Source organism: Myxine glutinosa, chromosome 13, assembly GCF_964187855.1.
Source record: "Myxine glutinosa chromosome 13, kmMyxGlut1.1, whole genome shotgun sequence".
Lineage (NCBI taxonomy): Eukaryota > Metazoa > Chordata > Myxini > Myxiniformes > Myxinidae > Myxine > Myxine glutinosa.
Genome location: NC_136273.1, coordinates 50,624,755 through 50,649,745, shown reverse-complemented (window position 1 = coordinate 50,649,745; position 24,991 = coordinate 50,624,755). Strand labels below are relative to the sequence as shown.

The 24,991-nt window shown below is 46.6% G+C and overlaps 1 protein-coding gene across 5 annotated transcripts in view; it reads right to left on the bottom strand.

The window, feature by feature from the left end:
• The window catches only part of LOC137438938 (nuclear pore complex protein Nup153), a 111,648-nt gene that overhangs the window by 30,508 nt on the left and 56,149 nt on the right, over positions 1-24,991 (bottom strand). For 4 of the 5 annotated variants that reach the window (XM_078767453.1, XM_078767450.1, XM_078767451.1 and 1 more), the window contains 4 exons: positions 24,792-24,988; positions 20,769-21,042; positions 20,204-20,368; positions 1,248-1,421 (listed from right to left, as the gene is read on the bottom strand). In XM_078767453.1, coding sequence (XP_078623579.1) covers positions 1,248-1,421; positions 20,204-20,368; positions 20,769-21,042; positions 24,792-24,988 — 810 coding nt within the window. The remainder of the gene's footprint in view (positions 1-1,247; positions 1,422-20,203; positions 20,369-20,768; positions 21,043-24,791; positions 24,989-24,991) is intronic. The other variant, XM_078767454.1, reaches the window with a different exon arrangement.

Sequence of the window (24,991 nt, the reverse complement as noted above, 5' to 3'; positions counted from 1 at the left end):
GTGAAGACCTCCTTTGAAGAAAAGCTGGCAGTTGCCAATCCTGCTCCTGCCTCTTCATCTTCCTCTCCTTCCACAAAACTTCTCTTCAACGACAGTATGTCTGGTAAATTTTATTTTTAAATTCATGTGTATTTCAATAAAACTGTCATTAACCCAAAAAAAAGGGTAATAACATAAAGCGATAAAAAGCGATATGTAAAAAATAGGTAAAAAGCAAAATAAATGTGGCGACGTGAGAAACGCATTCCCCCTTATTCTTACAGGAAAAATGGCTTCGATTTTCGTTGTTTCGTTATTCATCTCACTTTTCAGAAACGCATCACTGGCATAAACCAGGGTCTTGCAGTCGAGATATATTCTCTCGAAAGCAGACAGACAATTTCAAAGTGATTGTATTAACATATGGTGTTAAAATAAATTATAACCAATAATAGTTATATGTATGGAGACAAATTGTCCAATAATGACATCATTAATATTCAGCCATTATGAATGAATGAATATGAATATGAATGATCGTTTTAAAAGGCCATTTTCCCCGCTAGAGCGGGGGTTGGCCTTGCGGGCCCCATGAGCTCATGGTTCCCTGTTTGAGGCAATGTTTTTATGGCCGGATGCCCTTCCTGACGCCAACCCTTGGTCGCCTCTTACGATGCGCAGGGATACGGTGTACCTATTCTAAATCGGGGTACACACCGTGATCATTCATACCAGCAAGCTGGTACTCAATTTGCCGACCTCGGAAGGATGACAGGCTGAGTCAACCCCCCTGGCGTTAATTCAGCGATCGACCGGGATTCGAACCCAGGATCCTAGGATCCCAAGCCGGCACCCTAACCGCTAAGCCAACACCAGGCTTTATGTTGAAGGCTCCAGACATTATGTTGAATTCTATCGACATTGAGGAAATGTGGAGACATGCTTCACAAGGTTATTTATTTTTTATGTTTTAAAAATAAGATGAAATTTAAAATAGGCAAAGGCTTTCAATTGTGCACCATTTAAAAAAATTAACGTGTGTATGTCTCTACATATGCGTGTGCATGGTGAGGTAGAGTGGGTGGTGGCATAGGGGGTGGTGGCAGAGGGGGTGGTGGCAGAGGGGGACAGTATACCGGTGTAAATTATCTTTCAATTGGAATGAATTTACTGCAAAGTAATAAAATAAAAATAAGAAATTAAAACAAAATCCAAACAATCCTGTGGACTACATTCCAGTTAAATGAATAAGCTAGTTCCAGGTTTACCAGGAGGTGGTTTACTTCCAGGCTTTGGGCTAGTGCAGGCAACACAAGCTAAGGTGTCAGGCTTGTTTTGCACGAGGCAAACATCACAGTCCCATGTCCCAGCAGCCTTTTTGAACTTGTCCCCAAAGCTCAGAGACGTTGTGGGTGTAACATTGGTTGTAACTCCTGGTATTGCTGAATGGGATAAAATAAAATAAAATAAAAATAATAATAATAATAATAATAATAATAATAATAAACGTAACAATGAGAATACAAAATCACATTTACGTGCACTGCAAATCTTCAGAAATGCAAACACCTGGACAAATTGGAGTTTAAACCTTCAGATTTCAATTAGAAGTATTAAACGTTTCAGTAACCAATTCAGGAGTTTGAGGGCTTGCATATTTTAAAAAATTGACAAAAGCATGAAATCCACATTGACATGGTTAAAACTTTCAAATGTGATGCCCCGTCTAATGCAAAGCTCAATAAGTGTGCCTACATGTTCAATTATTATTACTATTATTTCGTATGCAGCTTGCATCATTGCTGTGAGAGCGGCTATGCCACTGATGCAGTGCGCCATGTTCTGTTTCCAGTAAGGTGGTACTCATTTTGCTGACATTGGAAGGACGACAGGCTGAGTCAACCCACCTGGAGACGGTATGACAGGGGGCTCAAACTCAAGACTCTAAGATCTTAACCCAGCCACTAGGCTTGCTCACAGGTTCAATAACAGTGTTCAATGCTTTTATTTAAATTCGATCAAAGGAAACACATGTGGCACAGCAGGGCTTATGATATATAAACTTTACTCCACCTGACAGCACTACATTTGACAGAAACCTTGGGGTGGGGGGGTGGGAGGAAAGAGGGCAAAGTAAGGAAAACAGAGGGTCCACGACCGGAAAGGAGGCGGTAGAAGACAGAGACCACCGACCTGTCTCCGATGACAAAGTGATCGGCCCATAGACTCAACTTAACATGATTTGAGACAGGGGAACCAGCCCAGAGAAGAGAACAGTACTCCATCAAGCTGCTGTGAATGAAGGCCTTGTAGGTGGATATGAGTTCAGGTTTGCCAAGGAAGGACTTTGTATAACGGAGGAAGCCCAGTCTGAGGCTGGCGTTCGAGGCCAACTTTAAAATGTGCTTTGCCTAAGAAAACTCATGGCTGATAGTTATTCAAAACCCAGGAGTTTAGGTCACTGAATTTCCTCAAGAGGATTATTAAGAAAGTAGATGGGAGCGTTTGCCATACGGCCCTTTTGGATTGAAATTGATTTGATTGAAAGGATTGAAAGTGAGATTTGTCAGGATTGAAAGAGACATTGCAAGTGTTTGACCAGATTGTGGTTTCATCAAGGTCTGAAAAGAGGGAAGAGGCTGCTGCCTCCTATCTCAAGGATAAAGGATGTCACAGCAGAGGATGGAGTCATCAGCAAATAGATAAGAGATTTTCCAGTCAGAGAGATCATTGATGAAGATTAGGAAAAGGAAGGGGTCAAGAACAATTCCTTAGCAGCATACTCCTGCCTTTACGGGGAAAGGAGATGAATGATTCTGTTGCCTCTACTCTCATCGCATTGCCGATGAGAGTAGAGAAAGTCAGTAAGCAAAGTGTGGAGTTGGCCTACGATGTCATAATGTTACTGATTCATCACTTCCGTTGTGGTGGCTTTCATCCACTTGAGACATTTCTGGTTCCATGTATTATTACTATTGTTGTTTGAGGGAAATAGCAATGATTATTGTCAAAAGGTACAAGGAATGTTTTAAAATGAAACAGGAACCGGACGTCGATGAAGCGGAAAGAGAAGAAAGAGGGCGGAGCGAGAGAGGTCGGACAAGAAAGCCGAGTTGCGAACTCGAGTTCTGAAGTTCTGAAGCGAACGTTGGCGAGCAAGAGTCACAAGTGAACTTTCGGGTTTCCGGGAAAGGAATTCCGAGTTGCATCGCTGTGACCGATTAACCTGCGTGTCAGGTTTTGCTATCGATTCAGGAGAGAATCATCGCCGTGCTGGTGCGCCACGAGACCGAGCCGTCGGCCATTTTGATTCGTGCGCTTCGCGCGTCAAGCAAGGTATTTGCTCCGTCAGCCATTTCCACCACTTTCAGACGTATCTGAGGTGTGTGTGTGCACCGTGGCTTTTGGAAGATTAATTTGCGGTTCGCCGACTGAGCTGTGAAAGTTCAGACCTGGAGGGCGCCTGTGGATTTCCCATTCGCCTTGAGTTTGCCTTACGCAGTGGCGCCTTTGGATTTCCCATTCGCCTCGAGTTTGCTTTATGCAGTTTTGGACTACGTGACTCTTTGCGCCGCTTCGGCCGCATACGCCTTTCTGCTGTTTTGGCGGTGTGACCGGGCCCGTCATCTGAACGGGGTTCAGGTTTCGATTGGACCTCGTTCTAGCGATCGCTGGAGCGAATCATCTGTGGCTTGAAGCCGGGAAAAAGAGACATTGGGGATGTTCTGGTTTCACTCACTTGGAGCACAGTGAGTTATATATTATAACACTGATGGTACCATCATAGAATATTGATTGTACTTTAACTGTTGATTCATATTATTGTTGTATGGTTATTGGTGTGATCTTAATACAATATTTGTTTGTGAGTAACAATTGGTGTGGCTTCACCATTGATCTTTGACATACAGAATAACACATTTTTCTGCAGTGACTCCTCTCGGGGCTCGGAGGTACCTTGGGGTGGGGATTAAACGTTTGGACCAGGACAAGGGACCAGGGAGTCGGGGAGGAGCACATAACAGAAATTGGGGGCTCGTCCAATTGACACGGGGGCTCGAAATTGGGTCTTTGTCGGGGATAAAATTCCCTAATAACACTCGTCCGGGAGCAAATTCCCTGATAACATTCGTCCGCGATAGAATTCCCTAGCATTCCCAAAATTCACAAATTTGGAAAAAAAATTCCCAACGTTCCCAAATTTTTCAAAAAAAAAAATTTGGAAAATTTTTTGTGTGAAGGTTAACAGGTGTTAACTGATAGTCACCATTGTGTTTGACGCAGGAAAGTTTGTGGCATCCCCTAATGAGGCACAGTTCCAAGCATTAAAAAAATCGGAACTCTTGATATTGGCCAGACATTTTAACTTGGAGGTCCGAGTTAGTATGAAGAAGGCAGAGATGCAGACATTGGTGGTAGAATCTCTGGTGGGACAGGGAACATGGACAGAGGTAGCCTTGGATTGGTTACCCGAGGAAAAAGAAAATGTGGAGCTCCGGAAAACGGAGATGCAACTGCAGAGCCAGGAAAGGTTAAAAGCAGAGGAAAGGAGAGCTGCAAGAGAACTCGAGGAGAGAAGAGCAGAGGAAAGGAGAACTGAAAGGGAACTCGAAGAAAGAAGAGAAAAGGAAACAGCAGAGGAGAGGAGAGCCGAAAGGGAGTTAAAGGAACGTGACATGGAGTCTCAGAAGGAAATTGAACTCAAGAATTGGAATTAATGAGAGAACGGGGAGAGGTAGCATCCATGCTGGCTAGTTCGACAACTAGTCAGAACACTTGGGATGTTGGCAGGCATGTGAGGCTGGTTCCACTCTTCAATGAAAAGGAGGTAGCCAAGTTTTTTTTTACACTTTGAGGAAGTGGCTCAAATGCTAAAATGGCCTGTGGAATCCTGGACTATGTTAGTGCAAAGTGTTCTGGTGGGTAAAGCTCAAGATATATTTTCAGCTTTGCCGATTGACCAATGTGCAGATTATGAGATAGTGAAGAAAACCATTCTCAAGGCCTATGAATTGGTCCCTGAAGCTTACCGGCAAAAATTTTGGAACGCCAGGAAGAGGGAGAGTGAGACCCATGTGGAGTTTGCCAGAATGAAGGAAACCATGTTTGATCGGTGGTGTGATTCTAAAGGGGTTGGGAAAGACTTCAAACTGTTGCGACAATTGATCTTGGTGGAGGAATTCAAACAATGTGTCCACGAGGACATTAAAGTACATCTGGAGGAAAAGAAGGTACCAGAGTTGTATGAGGCAGCAACCGTGGCAGATGACTATGCCTTGACACACAGGATGGGATTCCACAAACCTAACTTCCCGCCTAGAGTTCGCCAGGGGATTTATGGTAAATCAGGTGTGGAGAACAAAAATTCATGGAGGCGACCTAGAGATGACCGAGTACAAATCTGATACCACAATTGTTAGGGATCAGAAGACTACAGTTCCAAGACAAACTTATCTCCCGGGGGCTCGAGACAGACCACGAGTTTCACCTCCAGGCCTACTTGCGCTTTTTGCAAGAAGCCTGGACACTTGATGTCCCAATGTTATGCTCTGGAAAGGAAAAATCAAGAGCAGAGTCAGACTAGTACAACTCCGAATGCATTGGCAAATGTGAGAAATCGTCCTTGGAGGACAGTGCCTTGTGAAGGTTCCCATGCCAAAGTTACGGCATCACAGAACAACCTTGTTCAAGACAGTTACAAACCTTTTATTTCAGAGGGGTTTGTGTCACTGGATGGAGACGTGACTAACCAGAGACCTGTTAGGGTATTGAGGGACACAGGAGCACATCAATCTTTGATGCTTGAAGGCATTTTGCCATTGTCAGAGAAGACGGCAACTGGTAGTGTTCGTTTACAGGGGGTTGGTGGCTATAGCCCCACTAGAGGTTAGAGCCCCACTTCATGTCATCCATTTGCAGTCTGATTTGGTGTCAGGACCGGTCACCGTAGGTTTACAAGCCACTCTTCCTGTAGAAGGAATATCTTTTGTTATCGGGAATGATTTGGCCGGTGGTCAAGTCTCTGGTAACCCGATGTTTGTTGAAAAGCCTAGCATGGAAAATAACACTGCACAGTTAGAGCAGAAGATTCCGGGTATCTTTCCCTCCTGTGCCGCGACTCGTGCTATGGGTAGGAAGCGCTCTGAAGAGAAGAGGAAGGTACCGACGTTACGCTTTGCACCGGCACATCTTGTCAGGTACCCAAAAACTAAGAGTCAGCACACACAAGTCATGGATGGAGGCAATGTTGGCAAGCTCTTTGTAGGTGGACTGAACTTCAAAACAAGGGAAGTTGTTCTGGACTCTGTCTTCAGCAAATATGGACCGCTCTTGGAAGTGCTGCTGATAAAAGACAGGGAGATGCAGAAAAGGATTTGGATGGCAAGGATTTGGATGGTCGGACCATAACAGTAGAGAAGGCAGGCCATAGGCGTCGAGGGGGCTACAGAGGAGGAAAATGTGGAGGTAGTTTCAGGGGTGGCTATGGCTCTCAGAGTTACGGCAGCTCCCGAAGGGATGATTATCAGGGTAGTGGCCGAGAAGGAGACCGCTATTCACGTGACAACAGCGACAAGCGTTCCAACGGTGATTATTATGAAAGTTAGGAAGAGTTTGAAGCACTGAATGCTGTGGAGCAGCCGAGCCAAGATCCCTACATGGATTAACCGTGAACTCCACGTTCCTAAAGGAGTCCATGTAGTGAACTTTCCTACACGGATTAACCGTGAACTCCACATTCCTAAAGGCGTCCATGTAGTGAACTTTCCTACACGGATTAACCGTGAACTCCACATTCCTAAAGGCGTCCATGCAGTGAACTTTCCTACATGGATTAACCGTGAACTCCACGTTCCTAAAGGCGTCCATGTCGTGAATACTTCCAGGCCTCACCACCCAACCACCATAAACCTGGCTCTCACCTCGGCATCCCTAAAAAAGTGCTATAGATTTGCTTGACTTTGGATTTTTGATCACACCCCCCTTAACCTCCATTCAAAAAAATGGAAAATAAAATTAGAGGTTGATGAGATGGAGTTTGGCTTTGCAGGAGTTCAACTGGGAAATTGAGCATGTAAAGGGCAGGGACAATGTCGTTGCTGATGATTTGTCCAGAGTGAACTAACTTTGGAATTCTCTGTAGGTTGTTTGAAGTTTTGTTGCTTTATTTTTTGGAAATATTGATTATTGGCTCACGGGAATTGATGATTTGGGTGTGAGTTTACTTTTGTTTGTTGGAAGAGTTTTGCCTCCAAAATAAAGTTTTCACTATGTTCTAACTTTCTTTCTTGAGGGGGGGAAGTGTTACGGATTCATCACTTCTGTTGTGGTGGCTTTCATCCACTTGACATTTATGGTTCCATGTATTATTATTATTGTTGTTTGAGGGAAATAGCAATTATTATTGTCAAAAGGTAAAAGGAATGTTTTAAAATGAAACAGGAACCGGACGTCGATGAAGCGGAAAGAGAAGAAAGAGGGCGGAGCGAGAGGGGTCGGACAAGAAAGCCGAGTTGCTCCGGGTTCTGAAGCGAACGTTGGCGAGCAAGAGTCACGAACGAACTTTCGGGTTTCCGGGAAAGGAATTCCGAGTTGTCATCGCTGTGACCGATTAACCTGCGCGTCAGGTTTTGCTATCGATTCAGGAGAGAATCATCGCCGTGCTGGTGCGCCACGAGACCGAGCCGTCGGCCATTTTGATTCGTGCGCTTCACGCGTCAAGCAAGGTATTTGCTTCGTCAGCCATTTCCACCGCTTTCAGACGTATCTGAGGTGTGTGTGTGCACGTGGCTTTTGGAAGATTAATTTGCGGTTCGCCGACTGAGCCGTGAAAGTTCAGACCTGGAGGGCACCTGTGGATTTCCCATTCGCCTTGAGTTTGCCTTACGATTTCCCATTCGCCTTGAGTTTGCTTTACGCAGTTTTGGACCACGTGACTCTTTGCGCCGCTTCGGCCGCATACGCCTTTCTGCTGTTTTGGCGGTGTGACCGGGCCCGTCATCTGAACGGGGTTCGGGTTTCGATTGGACCTCGTTCTCGCGATCGCTGGGCGAATCAACTGTGGCTTGAAGCCGGGAATAAGAGACATTGGGGATGTTCTGGTTTCACTCACTTGGAGCACAGTGAGTTATATATTATAACACTGATGGTACCATCATAGAATATTGATTGTACTTTAACTTTTGATTCATATTATTGTTGTATGGTTATTCTTGTGTGATCTTAATACAATATTTGTTTGTGAATAACAATTGGTGTGGCTTCACCATTGATCTTTGACATACAGAATAACACATTTTTCTGCCGTGACTCCTCTTGGGGCTCGGAGGTACACCGTGACCAGGGGGTCGGGGAGCACGTAACAATTCACGTAACAATAAGCAGGTCGAGCACGTAACAATAAGCAGAAGGTTTGGAGTGCAAGGTGAGATGCAAGACTATTGAAAGCTGGAGATATATTGATATGAAAGATATGAAAGATATGAAATATATATAGATATGATATGCATATATATAGATATGAAAGCCGCTCCAACCACAGTACTGAAACTGCTCTCCTCAAAATCACCAACGACCTTCTCCTCTCCTCTGACGCTGGCAACCTCAACATTCTCATCCTCCTCGACCTCAGCGCCGCCTTTGACACCATCGATCACACCATCCTCCTCACCCGACTTGAAACCACCTTTAACATTACCGGCACTGCCCTCTCTTGGATTAAATCATACCTCTCTGACAGACGTCAGTTCATCTCCATCAATAACTGCAAATCCCCCACTGCTCCCCTCCCCCAAGGTGTCCCCCAAGATTCAGTTCTTGGCCCCCTCCTCTTCATCCTTTACCTGTCCCCCCTCGGTCACTTAATCCGCCGTCATGGTCTCCAATTCCACTGCTTCGCCGATGACATCCAGCTTTTCATCTCTACCAAGTCCATCTCCACCGCCACCCACTCTATCCTGACAAACTGCATCACTGAAATAAAATCCTGGCTTCAAATCAACTTCCTCAAACTTAACTGTGATAAATCTGAAATAATCATCATTGGCCCAAAAACGCTCACCAAGTCCACCCATAACTTTGCCCTCAACATCGACGGTTTCCCAGTATCCACCTCCCCTCACATCCGGAATCTTGGCATCATCTTTGACCAAACCCTCTCCTTCGACAAATACACTAAACAGATCACAAAGACAGCCTTCTTTCACCTGAAAAACATCGCCCGTCTCCGTCCATCCCTCTCCTCCGTGGCTGCAGAAACCCTCATCCACGCCTTCATCACTTCCCGTCTGGACTACTGCAATAGCCTCCTTTATGGTTCACCCTCAACAATCACCAATAAACTCCAATACATTCAGAACTCCGCTGCCCGTCTACTCACCCATTCCCGGACCCGTGACCACATCACCCCCGTCCTTTACAAGCTTCACTGGCTCCCCATCTCCCAGAGAATCCAGTACAAAATCCTCCTCTTGACCTACAAAGCCCTCCATAACCTGGCCCCATCCTACCTGGCTGACCTCCTCTCCAGACACACTCCCACCCGCAACCTCTGCTCTGCTGGTACCAACCTCCTGACCCCCCCCCCATCCGGACCAAATTTAGATCCTGGGGGGACAGGGCCTTCTCCATCGCTGCTCCCACCCTCTGGAACTCGCTACCTCACACCATCAGAGACTCCTCCTCACTCACCACATTCAAAACATCACTCAAGACCCACCTGTTCAACACTGCATTCAACATTTAACCCGCAGCATCTAACCCCTGACTATCTCCTCTCCTTCTCCCTCCTTTGTGCTTTGAATATTTCCCTATTGATTCTTCTTTTTTTGCAATTGTTTTTATGTTTTGCTATGCATTATGTTTTGCACTCTGTCAAAGCGTCTTTGGGCTTCCTGAAAAGCGCTATATAAAATAAATGCATTATTATTATTATTATTATTATATGTCGCGAAAGATGGCCCTGACCTCATTTCAGTCATTGAGGCCTTCCATTGTTGGGAGAGTCAGAGCAGCATGTCCAAGTTAGAATTTCTGGTCTGAATTAGAGATGATGAGCTGAGATGAGGCCGTTGGAGAAAAGGAAGAATTCCATATAAACTGCGATGAAGGATTCCATAACCTTCCTGATGATGGGAAGTAAGCTGAAATGTTTGTAATTATATGGACCAGCTTTTGCACTTTTTATGCAATTCAGTGATATTGGCTGATTTCCAAGCAGATGTAAGATGATCAAGGGAAAATGATAGGGTGAAAAGGGCAGAGATAGGATGTGTAAGAGTAGCATAGGAGGTTTTTAAGGCCACACAAGCGGATCCCATCAGGTTCAGTTGCAGAATCGGCGTCGAAAGTTGCCAGAAGCTTTTCCACCTTCTCAAGACAGAGTCCAGGAGCAATTTGGTGTGACCGGGAAGGGTGGTAGAGACACAGTGAGGGGTTGGGAATACAAGATTTGGAAGCAAAAAAATTGAGGCATTCGCCTTCTCAAGTGTGAGTCGATTGGAGGTGCCATTTTAAGTGAGGGAAGGGATGGAGGGGAGTATACTCCGGAGACAGGTTTAACAATGCACTACCAAATTTTAGAGGGAGGAACGTTTGAAAGTGCAATCTTGAGGTTGGACAGAGGTTGTTTTCTGGCTCTCCTGAGATTAGACACACACTTGTTGCAGGCTTTATGGAATGAGCTTTGTGGAAAGCCTTTGGTCAGGTGGGCTTTCCATGAAGAGAAGGCATGTTGTTTCAGAGCAGCTGCCTCACCACAGGATTTGGTGTACCATGGGTGAGAAGAATTGTAGAATAACTGAAGACGACATCATATGTAGGTTTTTCCTTGGAAAACCACATTTCAAATCTGGCCTCCAAAGCCAGTCGCCGACTGGGCATCCTCCGTCGTGCGAAGTCCTTCCTTGGCACACCTGAGCTCCTCACCACATACAAGGCTTTCATCCACAGCTCAATGGAATACTGCTCTCCCCTCTGGGCTGGTGCTCCTGCCTCACACCTAGCTCGTCTTCACGCTGTTGAAACCAAAGCATTCAGAATCATTGGAATCTCCTGCGATGAAGCTAACTCCAAGGGCCTCTCACTCACTCACCGCAGGCAGGTTGGTGGTCTTTCCGTCTTCTACCGACTCCTCTCTGGCCTTGCCCCCCCAGCTCTCTCTGGGCTGTGTCCCGCAAATATTCCTACAGGTCGCACAAGATCTGCCTGCAACCCTCTTATGGTCAAACTGCCAAAATCAAGACTCTCTGCTCACCTTCACTCCTTCATTCCTCTTTTCTCCCGCCTCTGGAACAAACTCCCTCACTCTCTTCAATCCTACTCCACCCTCCAGGTCTTTAAAACAGCTGTTCACCACCATCTCTTATCTTCCCCCATCCAAAACCTTGATCTTTTCTACCCCCGCTAATTTCACCCCAATTCCACTTTTTTGAAATACCAACTTCTGTCCTGGAAGTCATTGGTGTCCTTGTGTTTTATACTTCTCCCTCCCCCCCCCCCCCCCCCTTCCCACGCCTCCTCCCCCCAAGCCCTCTCCCTTGCACACATCTCCCTGCTCTCAAATGTTGTGTTTGTGTGCTTCCCCTTCTCTCCCCATCTTGTTTTCCACTCCCTCTTTTTATATATATTTTGTTTGTCTGGTTGATTTGTTTGTGAAGTAAATGTTAGCTCTTTCACGAGCCTCGATTCAGTATACAAAACAAAAACAAAAAAAGGTTTCAGGAAAATGAGACAAAGCAGGTTTCTGTGGATAAATTCACAGGATGAGTTAATACCAGGGGCAGTTGATATACGAGACCAGTCCTGAAGTTATGTGGCTGCTTGCATTCTCTGCCAGTCTGTCTGAGCAAGATTCGCTAGGGCTGAGTAGGCTCTTTGAAAATCGCTAGAGAGATAGAGACTCTCACAAACATATTGTTATGTCTGTGGGGTAGAGGAATATTTAGAGTCAGGTAGATCTGAATAGGTAACATGCTTCGTCTGTCGCGATAGGGAATCCACCTTGTAATAGGTTCTGTGTGTTTAGTCCGGTTTGTCGGTTAAGGAGTACACCTGTGAACATACCAGGATGTACGTGTGCTAGGTAGTTGTAGGGATTAAAGATAACAGCCCGTGTGTGTCACACCTGGTAATCAAACCTTTGTCCCTTATGGCAACGCACACCTGTAAACACTTAGATAGGCCCTTTATTGCACACAGTAATTAAATTCCCTTCCCTGACAATGACTTTGGAAGAAAACGGACAGGAAACCAGGCCAGGACACCGCCGATGATGGCTGCCGCCGGTCGCACCACGAACTTGCATAGCAACATGCCCAGGAGGCCTGTGATTGCTCAGCGCGGTAGGCGCGAACCTCCAGCCAACCAGTGCGGGAGGCACGAAGACGCAACTAAGAAGGAGGTTGTTCATTGGAGGGAAGTCGCTGGAAGGTTCGGTGGCTGGCGGGAAGCTACGCGACGCTGATTGGGGAGCGCGCCAACATTGACGTCACCGGGAAGGTTATAAAAAGGACGCGCTTGGCTCGGAGCAGCAGCTCACTTGGACTAGGACTTGGCTCTTAGTGGTGCAGTCGCATGTCAAGACGCTGTTCTCTCTCCTGTCTCTCCTCGCGGTGGACCTCGTGTGGAGATCGCTGGCAGTGCTTTGGGCCGCGTGGTGCTTGGAGCTTTGCTCGGTGCTCGGTGCTTTGGAGCTTGGAGACGCAAGACGACAAGACAAATAAGGACGCAACATTTCACAAATACACGACGAACGTGTTTCTTTGGTAACTCATTCCCTCGTCTCGTATCCGCAGTCTGGTGTGTGGGATCCCAATTTAGAATTTGAATTAGTATCGCGGTTACCTGTCCCTACCTTTTATTTTAATAAACCCTTGTATTATTTTGCATTCCCTGCAAATCATGTGCCCGTTTGAGTTCGTTCCCCTTCCACAGTAACTCGCTCCCGCTTCTTCCTCTTCCCTTCTTTTCTTCCCGCGTTTGATAGCACAATCCGTATTTATCGTCGCCTCCGTTAAAGCCGTTCTGGTCTTCCGCGGTCCCTGGTATTAACAGGAGGGTCCGCGCGACAATATGATCAGATGAACCAACTGTAGCAGAGGAAGACCAGGAGACATGAGCGGGGAAGTTTGTTATCACCAAGTCCAGAAGGGAGGATTTGCCACTGGGGTAAATCCGGGTGAGAAGTTTCACAGACTGAGTCAGGCCCAGGGAGTTCCAGAAGTCCTTTGCTGAAGTGCCATGGTTGGTGAGAGGGGTAACAACACCCAGCAAATTAGCATGGTGACAATTGAAATCACCACGTATGAGGAAGAGGGAGTTGTGATGAGTGGTTAAAAGTTGGTCCATGTTGTCTCAGAGAAAGATGTAGATGGAGTCATCACTGTTTTGAGGACACTACAACACCAAGACAAACATGAGATGGAAGCACAGGGGGGAGGTCACAACCAAAGTGTACTCCTGGTGTTTTGGAAGTTGTAAGCTCCATGATAAATTGAGTTATTGATGACAATTGAAACTGCCACTGGGGCAGGGTTAAGGCCTATCAAAACGGAGGAGAGCATACCTGGAGAGAGACAGCCGGAGAGAGGTCCACAGTCCACAGTCTACAAAAAAGGTCTGGACAACCCTCCCATCTACATTCTCAACAATCCCCTTGAAGAAGTTCTGTCACTCAAGCTTTTAGGTCTCACTATCAGCCATGATCTTTCCTAAGAAAGCTACATTTCCAAGCTGGCCTCCAAAGCCAGTCGCCGACTGGGCATCCTCCGCCGTGCAAAGCCCTTCCTTGTGTTACGGATTCCGGATTTATGTGAATTACTATTCAGGTCATTGCTTATTAATGTTTATTCTATTAAAGGTTGTTGTGGTTAAATGGTTAGAGGCGCTCCTGATAACAGGAGACCGGAAACGGGATGGTGAACCGGAGGAAGAAAAAGAGAAGGTCGGGAGAGAAAGCGGCCATCTTCTTCTCCTCGCCCAGCTCCGACACAAGCGGCGTCGATATTGATCAGCGTTGGGAACGCTGAGTGTGAAAAGCCCGTCTGGCGAGAGGAGTTACCTGCGCGGGGTGATTGCCTGTTACGTGTCAGGTTGCCGTGGGTTCCTGGAAGGAACCAAGCGTCCGGCACTGTTCGCCTCGACGCCTCCGAGGGCGTGTACGGGTCGCACCTTGGGCCTCGTGCGCTTTGCGAGCCGATCACGCCCAGAGGCCGTTCCCGGTACGGGACGTGCACGTTTGGAGCACGTCAGCCAGGGGTCCGTTCAACCGCCCGTGTGCGGAGAAGTCGACCTTCACCTTGGTCTGGAGGGGCCCAGAGACATTGTGAGGGACAGTGACCATTGAGGGTGCAGTGAGTGGGGGTCAAGGGGGGAAATATATGAGATGGCCATCTTAGTAATATTGTTGATTGATTGTTGATTGTTGTTGATTGATTGGGAATATATTATTGATTAATCCGGATCCTTGGTGTGGGGTTTCTTATTGACTGGAATTCATATTGATTGCGTTACGAAAGCGTATAAATCATATATCTTTCTGGCGGGGTTCCTCTCACGGTCTGGGGGTCACCGAGACCAGGTAGTCACCGGGAGGACCACGTAACAGAATTGGGGGCTCGTCCAATTGAATTCCAGGATATAAAATTGTATAAAATAAGAAAATAATATTTTTATTAATTAAAATTAATTCATTAATTATTAATTGGTAAATTTTTGGGAAATTGTGGTAAAGTCTTGGCTGAAGGTTAACAGGTGTTAACGATAGTCACCATGGCGTTTGTGGCACAGAACTTTGCGGTAACCCCGAGTGAGGCACAGTTCCGAGCGTTACTAAAATCAGACCTCTTGAAATTGGCCAAACATTTTAACTTGGAGAATGAATGAATGAATGATCGTTTTAAGGCCATTTTCCCCGCAAGAGCGAAAATTAGCCTTGCGGGCCCCATGACAATCATGGTTCCCTGTTTGAGGCAATGTTTTTATGGCCGGATGCCCTTCCTGAGGCCAAACATTTTTAACTTGGAGGTCCGAACTAATTTGAGGAAGGCAGAGTTGCAGACCGCGGTGATCCAATCTATGGTGGGATTAGGAACATGGGACGAGTTAGCCTGGGAGTGGCTACCCGAAGAACCAGAAGACGTTGAGCTCCGGAAACTGGAGTTGCAATTACGGAGCCAGGAACGGATCAAAGAAGAGGAAAGGAAAGCAGAAGAGAGGAGAGAAGAGAAACAAGCAGAGGAAAGGAGAGTGGAGAGAGAACTCCAGGAAAGGTTAAAAGTACAGGAACGAGAACTCCAGGAAAGGTTAGAAGGGAGAAAAGCAGAGGAGAGGAGAGCTGCAAGGGAACTCGAAGCAGAGGAGAGAAAAGCCGAAAGGGAATTAAAGGAACGTGACATGGCGCTTCAGCAAGAAATTAAATTCAAGGAGCTGGAGTTGATGAGAGAACGGGGAGACGTACCACCCTTGCTGACTGGGTCGACACCTCGCCAGAACACCTGGGATGTGGGCAGACATGCGAGGCTGGTTCCACCCTTCAGTGAAAAGGAAGTCGCTAAATATTTTCCACACTTTTAGAAAGTGGCCCGACAGTTAAAATGGCCGGAGGAGTCCTGGACCATACTAGTGCAAAGTGTGCTGGTGGGTAAAGCTCAAGATATTTATTCGGCGCTACCAATGGACCAATGTGCAGAATATGAGGTATTGAAGAAGCACATTCTCAAAGCTATGAGTTGGTTTCTGAAGCTTACCGGCAAAAATTCAGGAATGCCAGGAAGAGGGAGAGTGAGACCCATGTGGAGTTTGCCAGAGTGAAAGAAAACATGTTTGATCGGTGGTGCGAGTCAAAAGGAGTCGGGAAAGACTTCGAAGCATTGCGTGACTTGATCCTGGTGGAGGAATTTCAACAGTGTGTCCACGAGGACATCAAAGTGTACCTGCAGGAAAAGAAAGTACCAAAGTTGTGGGACGGAGCCACCATGGCAGATGATTATGCCTTAACACACCGGATAGGGGTCCACAAACCTAACTCCTCGCCTAGACTTCAGCAGGGGAGTTATGGAACACCCGGTGCGGAGAACGACAATACATGGCGGCGGCCTCGAGATGATTATGGGGACAACTCTGATACCCCAACTGTTCGAAATCAGGGGGCTACGGGCCCAAGACAAACTTATTTCCCGGGGGGCCCGAGGCAGACCACGAGTTTTTCCTCCGGGCCTACTTGCGCCTTTTGCAAAAAACCTGGACACTTGATGTCCAGTTGTTACCTCATGAAAAGGGACAACCCAGAGCAGAGTCCGACGAGTACAACTCCGAATGCGATGGCAAATGTAAGAAATCGCCCACAGAAGAGTTACCAACCATTTATTTATGAGGGGTTTGTCTCACTAGAGGGGGACTTGACTAACCCAAGACCTGTTAGGGTATTGAGGGACACAGGAGCCCATCAATCCTTAATGCTTGAAGGCATTTTGCCATTGTCAAAGAGTACCGCAACTGGTGATAGTGTTCGGTTACAAGGGATCGGTGGCTGTGTTAGTTCCCCACTTCATGTCATCCATTTGGAATCCGATTTGGTGTCAGGACCGGTCACCGTCGGTTTACAAGCCACGCTTCCTGTAGAGGGAGTATCTGTGGTTATCGGGAATGATTTGGCCGGGGGTGAAGTTTATGGTAACCCGAGGGTTGGTAAAGAGCCCAGCAGGGAAAATAACACCACACCAGCTCGGGAGGGCGACAAAAGTACCAAGTTATTTGTAGGGGGACTGAACTTCAAAACAGAGGAAGAAGTTCTGACCTCTGTCTTCAACAGATATGGGTCGCTGGTGGAAGTGCGGTTGGTAAAAGACAGGCAAACGCAACAGTCAAGAGGGTTCGGCTTTGTCACGTTTGCAAGCACAAAAGACGCCAGAGAGGCAGAGAAGAATTGGAATGGTAAGGATTTGGAGGGTCGGACCATAACAGTAGGGAAGGCATTTCGTAGGCGTCGAGAGGTCTACAGAAGAGGACAACTTGGCGGTAGTTTTGGTGTCGGCAGCAGCCGATATTACTATGGAGGCTCCCAGAGTTACGGCATCCCCCGAAAGAATGATTGTCAGAGCACTGGCCGAGACGGAGACCGCCAGTCAGGTGACTACTGGGTCAAGTGGTCCCACCGTAACTGTTAGGAGTCCGGAGAAGTTGAAGCACTATATACGGCGGAGCCGCCGAGCCTGGGCTCCTACACGGACTAACCGTGAACGCCACGTTCTTAAAGGCGTCCAGGTAGTGAACTTTCCTGCACGGACTAACCGTGAACTCCACATTCCTTAAGGCGTCCATGTAGTGTATACTCAGCTTGGCCTCCCGAAAAAGTGCCATCGAGTTGTTTAACTTTGAGGTTTTGGTCATCACCCCTTAACCGGCATTCAAGAGAAACTAGAAGTGTTGACGCTTGGTCCAGAGTGAATTACTTTTGGAATCTCTGGGGGTTTTGTGAAATATTGTTGCTTTGTTTTTGAGATGTGATAATTGTGCCTGGGGGAACTGAGGATTTGGGGTATGAGTGATCTTGTTTGTTTATCAAATTTGGCCTGTAAAGAAAGTTTTCGCTGGGTTCAAACTTTCTTTCTTGAAGGGGGGGAGTGTTACGGATTCCGGATTTATGTGAATTACTATTCAGGTCATTGCTTATTCATGTTTATTCTATTAAAGGTTGTTGTGGTTAAATGGTTAGAGGCGCTCCTGATAACAGGAGACCGGAAACGGGATGGTGAACCGGAGGAAGAAAAAGAGACAAGGTCAGGAGAGAAAGCGGCCATCTTCTTCTCCTCGCCCAGCTCCGAAACGAGCGGCGTCGATATTGATCAGCGTTGGGAACGCTGAGTGTGAAAAGCCCGTCGGGCGAGAGGAGTTACCTGCGCGGGGTGATTGCCTGTTACGTGTCAGGTTGCCGTGGGTTCCTGGAAGGAACCAAGCGTCCGGCACTGTTCGCCTCGACGCCTCCGAGGGCGTGTACGGGTCGCACCTTGGGCCTCGTGCGCTTTGCGAGCCGATCACGCCCAGAGGCCGTTCCCGGTACGGGACGTGCACGTTTGGAGTCAGCCAGGGGTCCGTTCAACCGCCCGTGTGCGGAGAAGTCGACCTTCACCTTGGTCTGGAGGGGCCCAGAGACATTGTGAGGGACAGTGACCATTGAGGGTGCAGTGAGTGGGGGTCAAGGGGGGAAATATATGAGATGGCCATCTTCGTAATATTATTGATTGATTGTTGATTGTTGTTGATTGATTGGGAATATATTATTGATTAATCCGGATCCTTGGTGTGGGGTTTCTTATTGACTGGAATTCATATTGATTGCGTTACGAAAGCGTATAAATCATATATCTTTCTGGCGGGGTTCCTCTCACGGTCCGGGGGTCACCGAGACCAGGTAGTCACCGGGAGGACCACGTAACACTTGGCACCTCTGAGCCCCTCAACACATACAAAGCTTTCATCCACAGCTCAATGGAATACAGTTCTCCCCTCTGGCCTGGTGCTCCTGCTTCTAGCTCAGCTTCATGCTGTAGAAACGAAAGCTTTAAGAATCATTGGTATCTCCTGCGATGAAGCCGATTCTGGGGACCTTTCTCTCACTCACCGCAGGCAGGTAGGTGGTCTTTCTGTCTTCAACCGACTCCTCTCCGGCCTAGCTCCCCCAGCTCTGTCTGTGTTGTGTCCCCCAAATATTCATGCAGGACGCACAAGATCTGCCTGCAACCATCTTATGGTTAAACTGCCAAAATCAAGACTTTCTATTCACCTTCACTCTTTCCTTCCTCTTTTCGCCCACCTCTGGAATAAACTCCCTCACTCTCTTCAATCCCACTCCTCCATCCAGGTCTTTAAAACAGCTGTTCACCCCCGTCTCTTATCTCCCCCCATCCAAAACCTTGATCTTTTCTACCCCCGTTAATTCACCCCAGATCCACTTTTTTGAAATACCGACTTCTTTCCTCGACGTCCTAGCAGTGTCCATGTGTTGTTTTTTTTGTTATTTTCCTCTCCCACCCACCCCCCCCCCTCCCATGCTTTCACCCCCCCCCCCCCCCAAGTCCGCTCCCTCCCACAGATCTCCCGATGCCCCTGTTCTCTACTGTTGTACTTGTGTGCTTCCCTCTCTCCCCCAATCTTGTCTCCCGCTCCCTTCATCATGTTTTATGTGTCAGGTTATTTTTTTTGTGATTAATGTTAGCTATTACACGAGCCTCGATCTTGTATACAAAAAATAAAATCTCATCTTCCACCATCCAAAACCTTGATCTCTTCGACCCCCATTAATACACCCCAAATCCACCTCTTCCAATCTCCGACTTCATTCCTGAAATTCCTAGAAGTGTCAATTTGTTTTATACCGGGTACCCATTCCCTCCCACCTCCCCCCCCCCACCCCAAGCCCTCTCCCTTCCATAGATCTCCCAATATCCCTATTTCTCTGCTGTTGTGCTTGTGTGCTTCCCTCTCTCTCCCCATCTCCTCTCCCCCTCCTTTTATTATGTTTCATGTGTCCGTTTATGTTTTGTGTTTAATGTGCTAATGTGCGTTTAATGTGCTCGCTTTTACACGAGCCTCAATCTTGTATACAAAAAAACAAAGACATTTAGTGAAAGGGGCGGTGGCTTGAGGGGGAGTCCTTGAGGGGGTGAGGTGAGGGGGAAGCTTTGAAAGAATGAAGTACAGGCAGAAGGAAATTTAAATGGATTGTGATTGTTGTGGATTGAAAACTAGAGCTTCCAGGAAAGCAGAACTCAAATGAACTGACTGGACAAGTTAACGGACGACAGACGACAGACGAAGGGTTCAGTACGTGATGAACTCAACTGGACAGTAGTCCAGTTGAGTTTAAAAGGTTGTTTGTTTTTTTTAAACGAGGAGGGAAAATAGGACAACGTTGAGTTCGGTCATGCGAAAATACAAATAGTGTTTTTGTTTTTTTCCTTCAAAAACTACTTTGGTTAAAATGTTTCCCCAAAGCTTTGTAGTTAAAATGTTTTCCTGCAACTCTGGAGAACAACCGAACTATTCGCTACAGCCTTTGGGCAATTCTTTGACTGTTTTGAGACAAAGTCACAATCAGCCTTTTCATCCAAGGTTATCAGCCGATTTCTGCAGACTTTGAAATGCTAATCTACACACCAATTCGTTACTTTCATGTGTAACCATACAAACAATCAAAAGTGTTTCCTTGGGCAAACATTCTGGCTCGTACCTGAGGGTGGTTTGCTTCCTGGCCTGGAATTGGAGCACGCGACACACACAGTGGCATCAGGCTTGTTTTGCACGAGACAGACATCGCAGTCCCACGTCCCAGGAGCCCTTTTGAACTGTTCGCCAAAGCCAACAGATAGTGCTGGTGGGAGGGTATCTGAGGAACCTGCAAGGCCAAAGTGCACACACATCCAATTAAAGGAAGAACATTGTATGTTGACTCAGACAACAGGAGAATTTCATTTGGAGCAGAGTAAATGGCAGGTAGAGAAAGGAAAAAGGAAGGGAGGGAGGAGCTTAAAAATATAAAATGAGAAAAACCTGGGAAATATATAATTAATAAATGAATGGGTAGAAGAGTTTGGAAGGGAAGAAAGGCAAAGAGGTTGGGAGGACATAGGATTATGGGGAGTGTACAGAATAAGGCACTCGCATGGCATCTTATCTTGCATGCCATAAGGAGGTAAATAAGGTACTCCTGAAAGAAAAAAAACTAGGTAGGCGGCCCCTTACTTATAAAATGACGATGGAAAGTCTAATCGGTTAATCTCAGAGAAAACGGGTACCTGTCTTTGCAGTCTTGCATGCTTGGCACGTTCCATCAGTCGCCTTACTTTGACTCTTGCACGTTGAACAGCTCCACTCAGCCTCATTCTGAGCACGTTCCAACGAAACTCCCAACTTCGTATGGGTATCATTGGGCAACTTAGGTGTTAGTAATGAGGAAAATCCAGGCCCGGTGTCCGCAGAAAACCGTGGAACTTGACAAGCAACACAACGCATTGTGTCAGCCTTATTTTTAACCATGCAAGTGTCACATTCCCAGGAACCAGGTGGTGGCTGTGGCAGAAATTGGAAAGAGGGTGGCTTAATCAACAGTAACGTATTCCATTGCAGTAACATCTTAAAGAGAGGTTAAAAAGAAAATATACACGTCAAGACTTTAAATGTGAGGACCCCAAGTCCTCACCTACTCCCTCTCAACCCTAAGGCATCAATCCTCTCCCCACTTCAAGCCTTCAAACCCCCTCCCCATCCGTCACTGTCACCTGTCCAACTCAATCCCGCGAGATAGACAAAAAATATATGCGACCATGTGCAGGTCATGGCCCATCACGGTTGTCTGTCTAACTCACAATCCCATGAGATATGTGGAAAAGATATTGTTATGAATTTTGGGGTCGGGACATATCTAGTTTCAGGTAGATCTGCATCGATATCATGCTCCGGCTGTCATGATAGGGAACCCGACATGTAATAAGTTCTGTTTAGGCGGTTTGTTCGGATTAAGTGTATATTTGTGATCATACAAGGATGATCGTTGTGTTAGATAGAATAGGGATTATGCTAATTCACCTGTGTGTCAAACCTGTGAACATCCAAGTGTCCCATATGGCAACGCACCAAGACACTAGTCTAGGTAGAGACCCGCGTCGCGCCGAGGGAGAGAGGTAATAATCCATCCCCATTCGCGCTAATATAAATCTATCCCCATTCGCGCATACACTAATAACAAATTCCCCCCTACAAGAAAACTGACCGCAAGAACAGACAGGAAGCGCCCACGCATTACCCCGACTTGAAGACAAACGTTGCTCAGGCAGGCTGTGGCCACGCCCACCTTGCGAAGGATTGGTGGAGGGAGAGCCAGAGACGTTGGACGGCGAGCGACGGAACGACCCGCGAGCTGGCATTTTCTGCTTCTCGTTTTGGATGCGAGAGCAGATGGTCGTGACCGACATTTTCTTCTCGCTTCTTCTGATTCTGGACACCACAGCGAACGGTCGCATTTTGGCTCAGCCAGCATCGATGTCCCCTCTTGTTCTCTCGGTTTGGACTGCTCGCTTGCGTTTGGACATTCTACATGCCCTGGACTTCCCTTACGTTCCACTGGATTGTCTTGCCTTCGGACTTTGTTGGAGAGACGGTTGAGCGAGCACAAAGAGTTGGTTCTCAGTGCGAGCGACGGGCGTGCCAGCGCGGCTTGCCACTGCAGCGTGAAGCAGGGGAGAGGCTTGCTCCTCTGCAGCGTACGTGGGATTATCAGTGTGCGAACAAGGGTGCGAGAGGCCTTAGAGGCCTGGTGAACGAGGGCGCATCAAGGCCTACTCCCCGCCAACCGGGCTGCGTCGGACGACTGCGCTCGGAGCCTGACGATCCCTGGCGATCCCGACACACCTCAGCCAGACAGAGCTAAGCCAGCACAAACACACACCCGACGCGTTGTCTTTCATATATATTCCCTCGTCCGTGTGCAAGTCTAGTGTGTGAGATCCCAACCTAGGTTTTAGTTTTTATCGGCACGTTCCATTGTTTCGGGTTCCGTTTAATATTATTTCATTGTACATTCTAAATCGTGTTCGTTGAGTTTATTAATTTGCAGGGTTGTAGACTGCGCGCGGGACTGACAGGTAAAAGCTGCCGCTTCTTCTTCTTCCCTTTCTTCCTCCAGCGCATATACAGTGAAGTCCGTATCTGATCGTCGCCTCAAATTAAAGCTCGTTTCCATCCGTGATTTCCCGGTCTTCACCGAGGGGAATCACACGACAATATATATGTGATGGAAAGTTCACTTGTCCCGTTGCTTTACTCATTCTAATCCTGCAATTATGTTCTCTCATTATAATCCTACAGCCCGCAAGGCTAACCCCCGCTCTAGCAGGGAAAATGGCCTTAAAATGCCTGTTGTAGTAGGGGTTGTTGTATTATAATGCGACAATAGTTATTTTCTTTTGATCTTTAATTTATTTTGACTTCCCAACTCTGGAGCCGCGGTCCCGCTTGTTAATTTTTTTCGTGGCATTCAATGAAGTTACACTTTCGGCACATTCCTTAATTTTTTCTTCACTCAATACAATTTCCCAAACAGTAGAAAAAATTAAGTTGAATGTTTTTGCAATTTCACATTATATTTTGTATATGCTCACACAGACAGACACAGTCACAATTATAGATAAGTTGGAATGGGGTCAGTGCATGCAGTGGGAATTGATATAGAAGCCTGTGCTTTGTGCCCTACTTGATTCAGAGGAATTACAATTGAGGAATAATTCAGGAATTACAATGAATCACTATGGGAATGTCAGACAGCCAAAAAAAAATCAGCTTCTCGCTTTTAAAACCCATCAACTGGAGCAAAGTTGATGGCCACCATCGCAAATCCCCACACTTCCCACCTAACGCAAAGTTGAAAGATTGCATAAAGTTCTACCAGGAATGACCCAATATCAAATTTTGAGTGAAAAAAAATCTTCTGTTTTGACCTCTGTGATACCAAGTCCCAACCCCATGGGACAGGAACTCGGGGTCAAATCCAAAAATATCATTACATATTTCATGCTTTCCCCAATGTTAGTTGCAAACACAATGTTTCATTTAAAATGTTTGAAAACGTGTTTGTTTGGTATTTGACCTTTTGACCCCACCCCAAGTCAGCAGGGCAAAAAATGACAATACTCCTTGTACCATCGTGCAATATGGTGATCATAACTACCATGTTTGGTGAATTCCTGCCCATCTGTTAGGACATAGCGTGACAGACTGACCGACAAAAAAAACCACCTTTTAGAGGCCATTTTTCCCCGCAAGCGGGGGTTGGCCTTTTTCGGGAACTGTGGTTGTTGTTGTTTTTCGGTCCCCTTTTTGAAGCAAAGTTTTACGGCCGGATGCCCTTCCTGACGCCAACCCTTTTTGCCGCCTTTAACGACAAGCAGGGAATTACCAGTGAACTGGTACTCAATTTGCCGACCTCGGAAGGATGACAGGCTGAGTCAACCCCCCTGGCGTTAATTCAGCGATTGACCGGGATTCGAACCCAGGATCCTAGGATCCTAAGCCGGCACCCTAGCCGCTAGCCCAACACCAGGGACTGACCGACAAAGCAGATTAAAATATCACCCACCCCCCCACCCCCATTATCTTCAAAAGGCATGGGGATAAACAGTACCAACCAATTCAGTATCAACAGCAATAGGCAAACATTAACATGACAAGCACAGTGTGTATTTCTACCAAAACTACCAAGTAATTATGCAAATACCCTTTCTCTGTGGGGCCTTGTCGGCAATAATCAGGATGACATGCTAATTCAAGTAGACCACAGTAGCATATATCGTCAACCGTAGATCAACGAACTGTGAATGAGCGAAGATTACACTGAGCCTCTGTGGGTTTAGGAGTTGCGAAGCTATTTCCACTTGGTTTGCACGCTACTTTTATGCAAAAATAGGATTTAAATGGAATACACCAACACCAAGTCACCATTTAAAAACAAGTGTTTCAGAGAACATCGAACGAGGTATCATGGGGTAATACCAGCAATAAATGCCTAGTATTATACCAACCTGAAGGACTAGAGAAGACCTTGCACACATCACAAGATAAAGTACATGGAATATCCTTCATATCAACTCGTTAGATTTTTTTCTGTGTATGAAGTCAAGGATTGTGGAATAACTCGGATTGCAAGGACATTTTAAAAATAATGGATAAACCAACACAGAATAGGGAATCCCAGCAGCATGAGCTATGTGCTCACAGTATGAATAAGCAAGCAGGCCTACTTGCATTTCAAGTCAAATAATACAAACCCGCAGCGTCGCAATATCCTCAAGTGGATGGATGATCTTCTTGTCTCGACACAACTCACAATATCCATCGATGACGGCGTTAGACCGACGACAGGACAAGCATTCTGATGAGCCAGGTGTAGACAAAGACTTTCCCCCAAAGCTGGAATAAGTAGTTTGGGATAAACTCTGTGAAGGGGTTAGATCCATACTTGATTCTG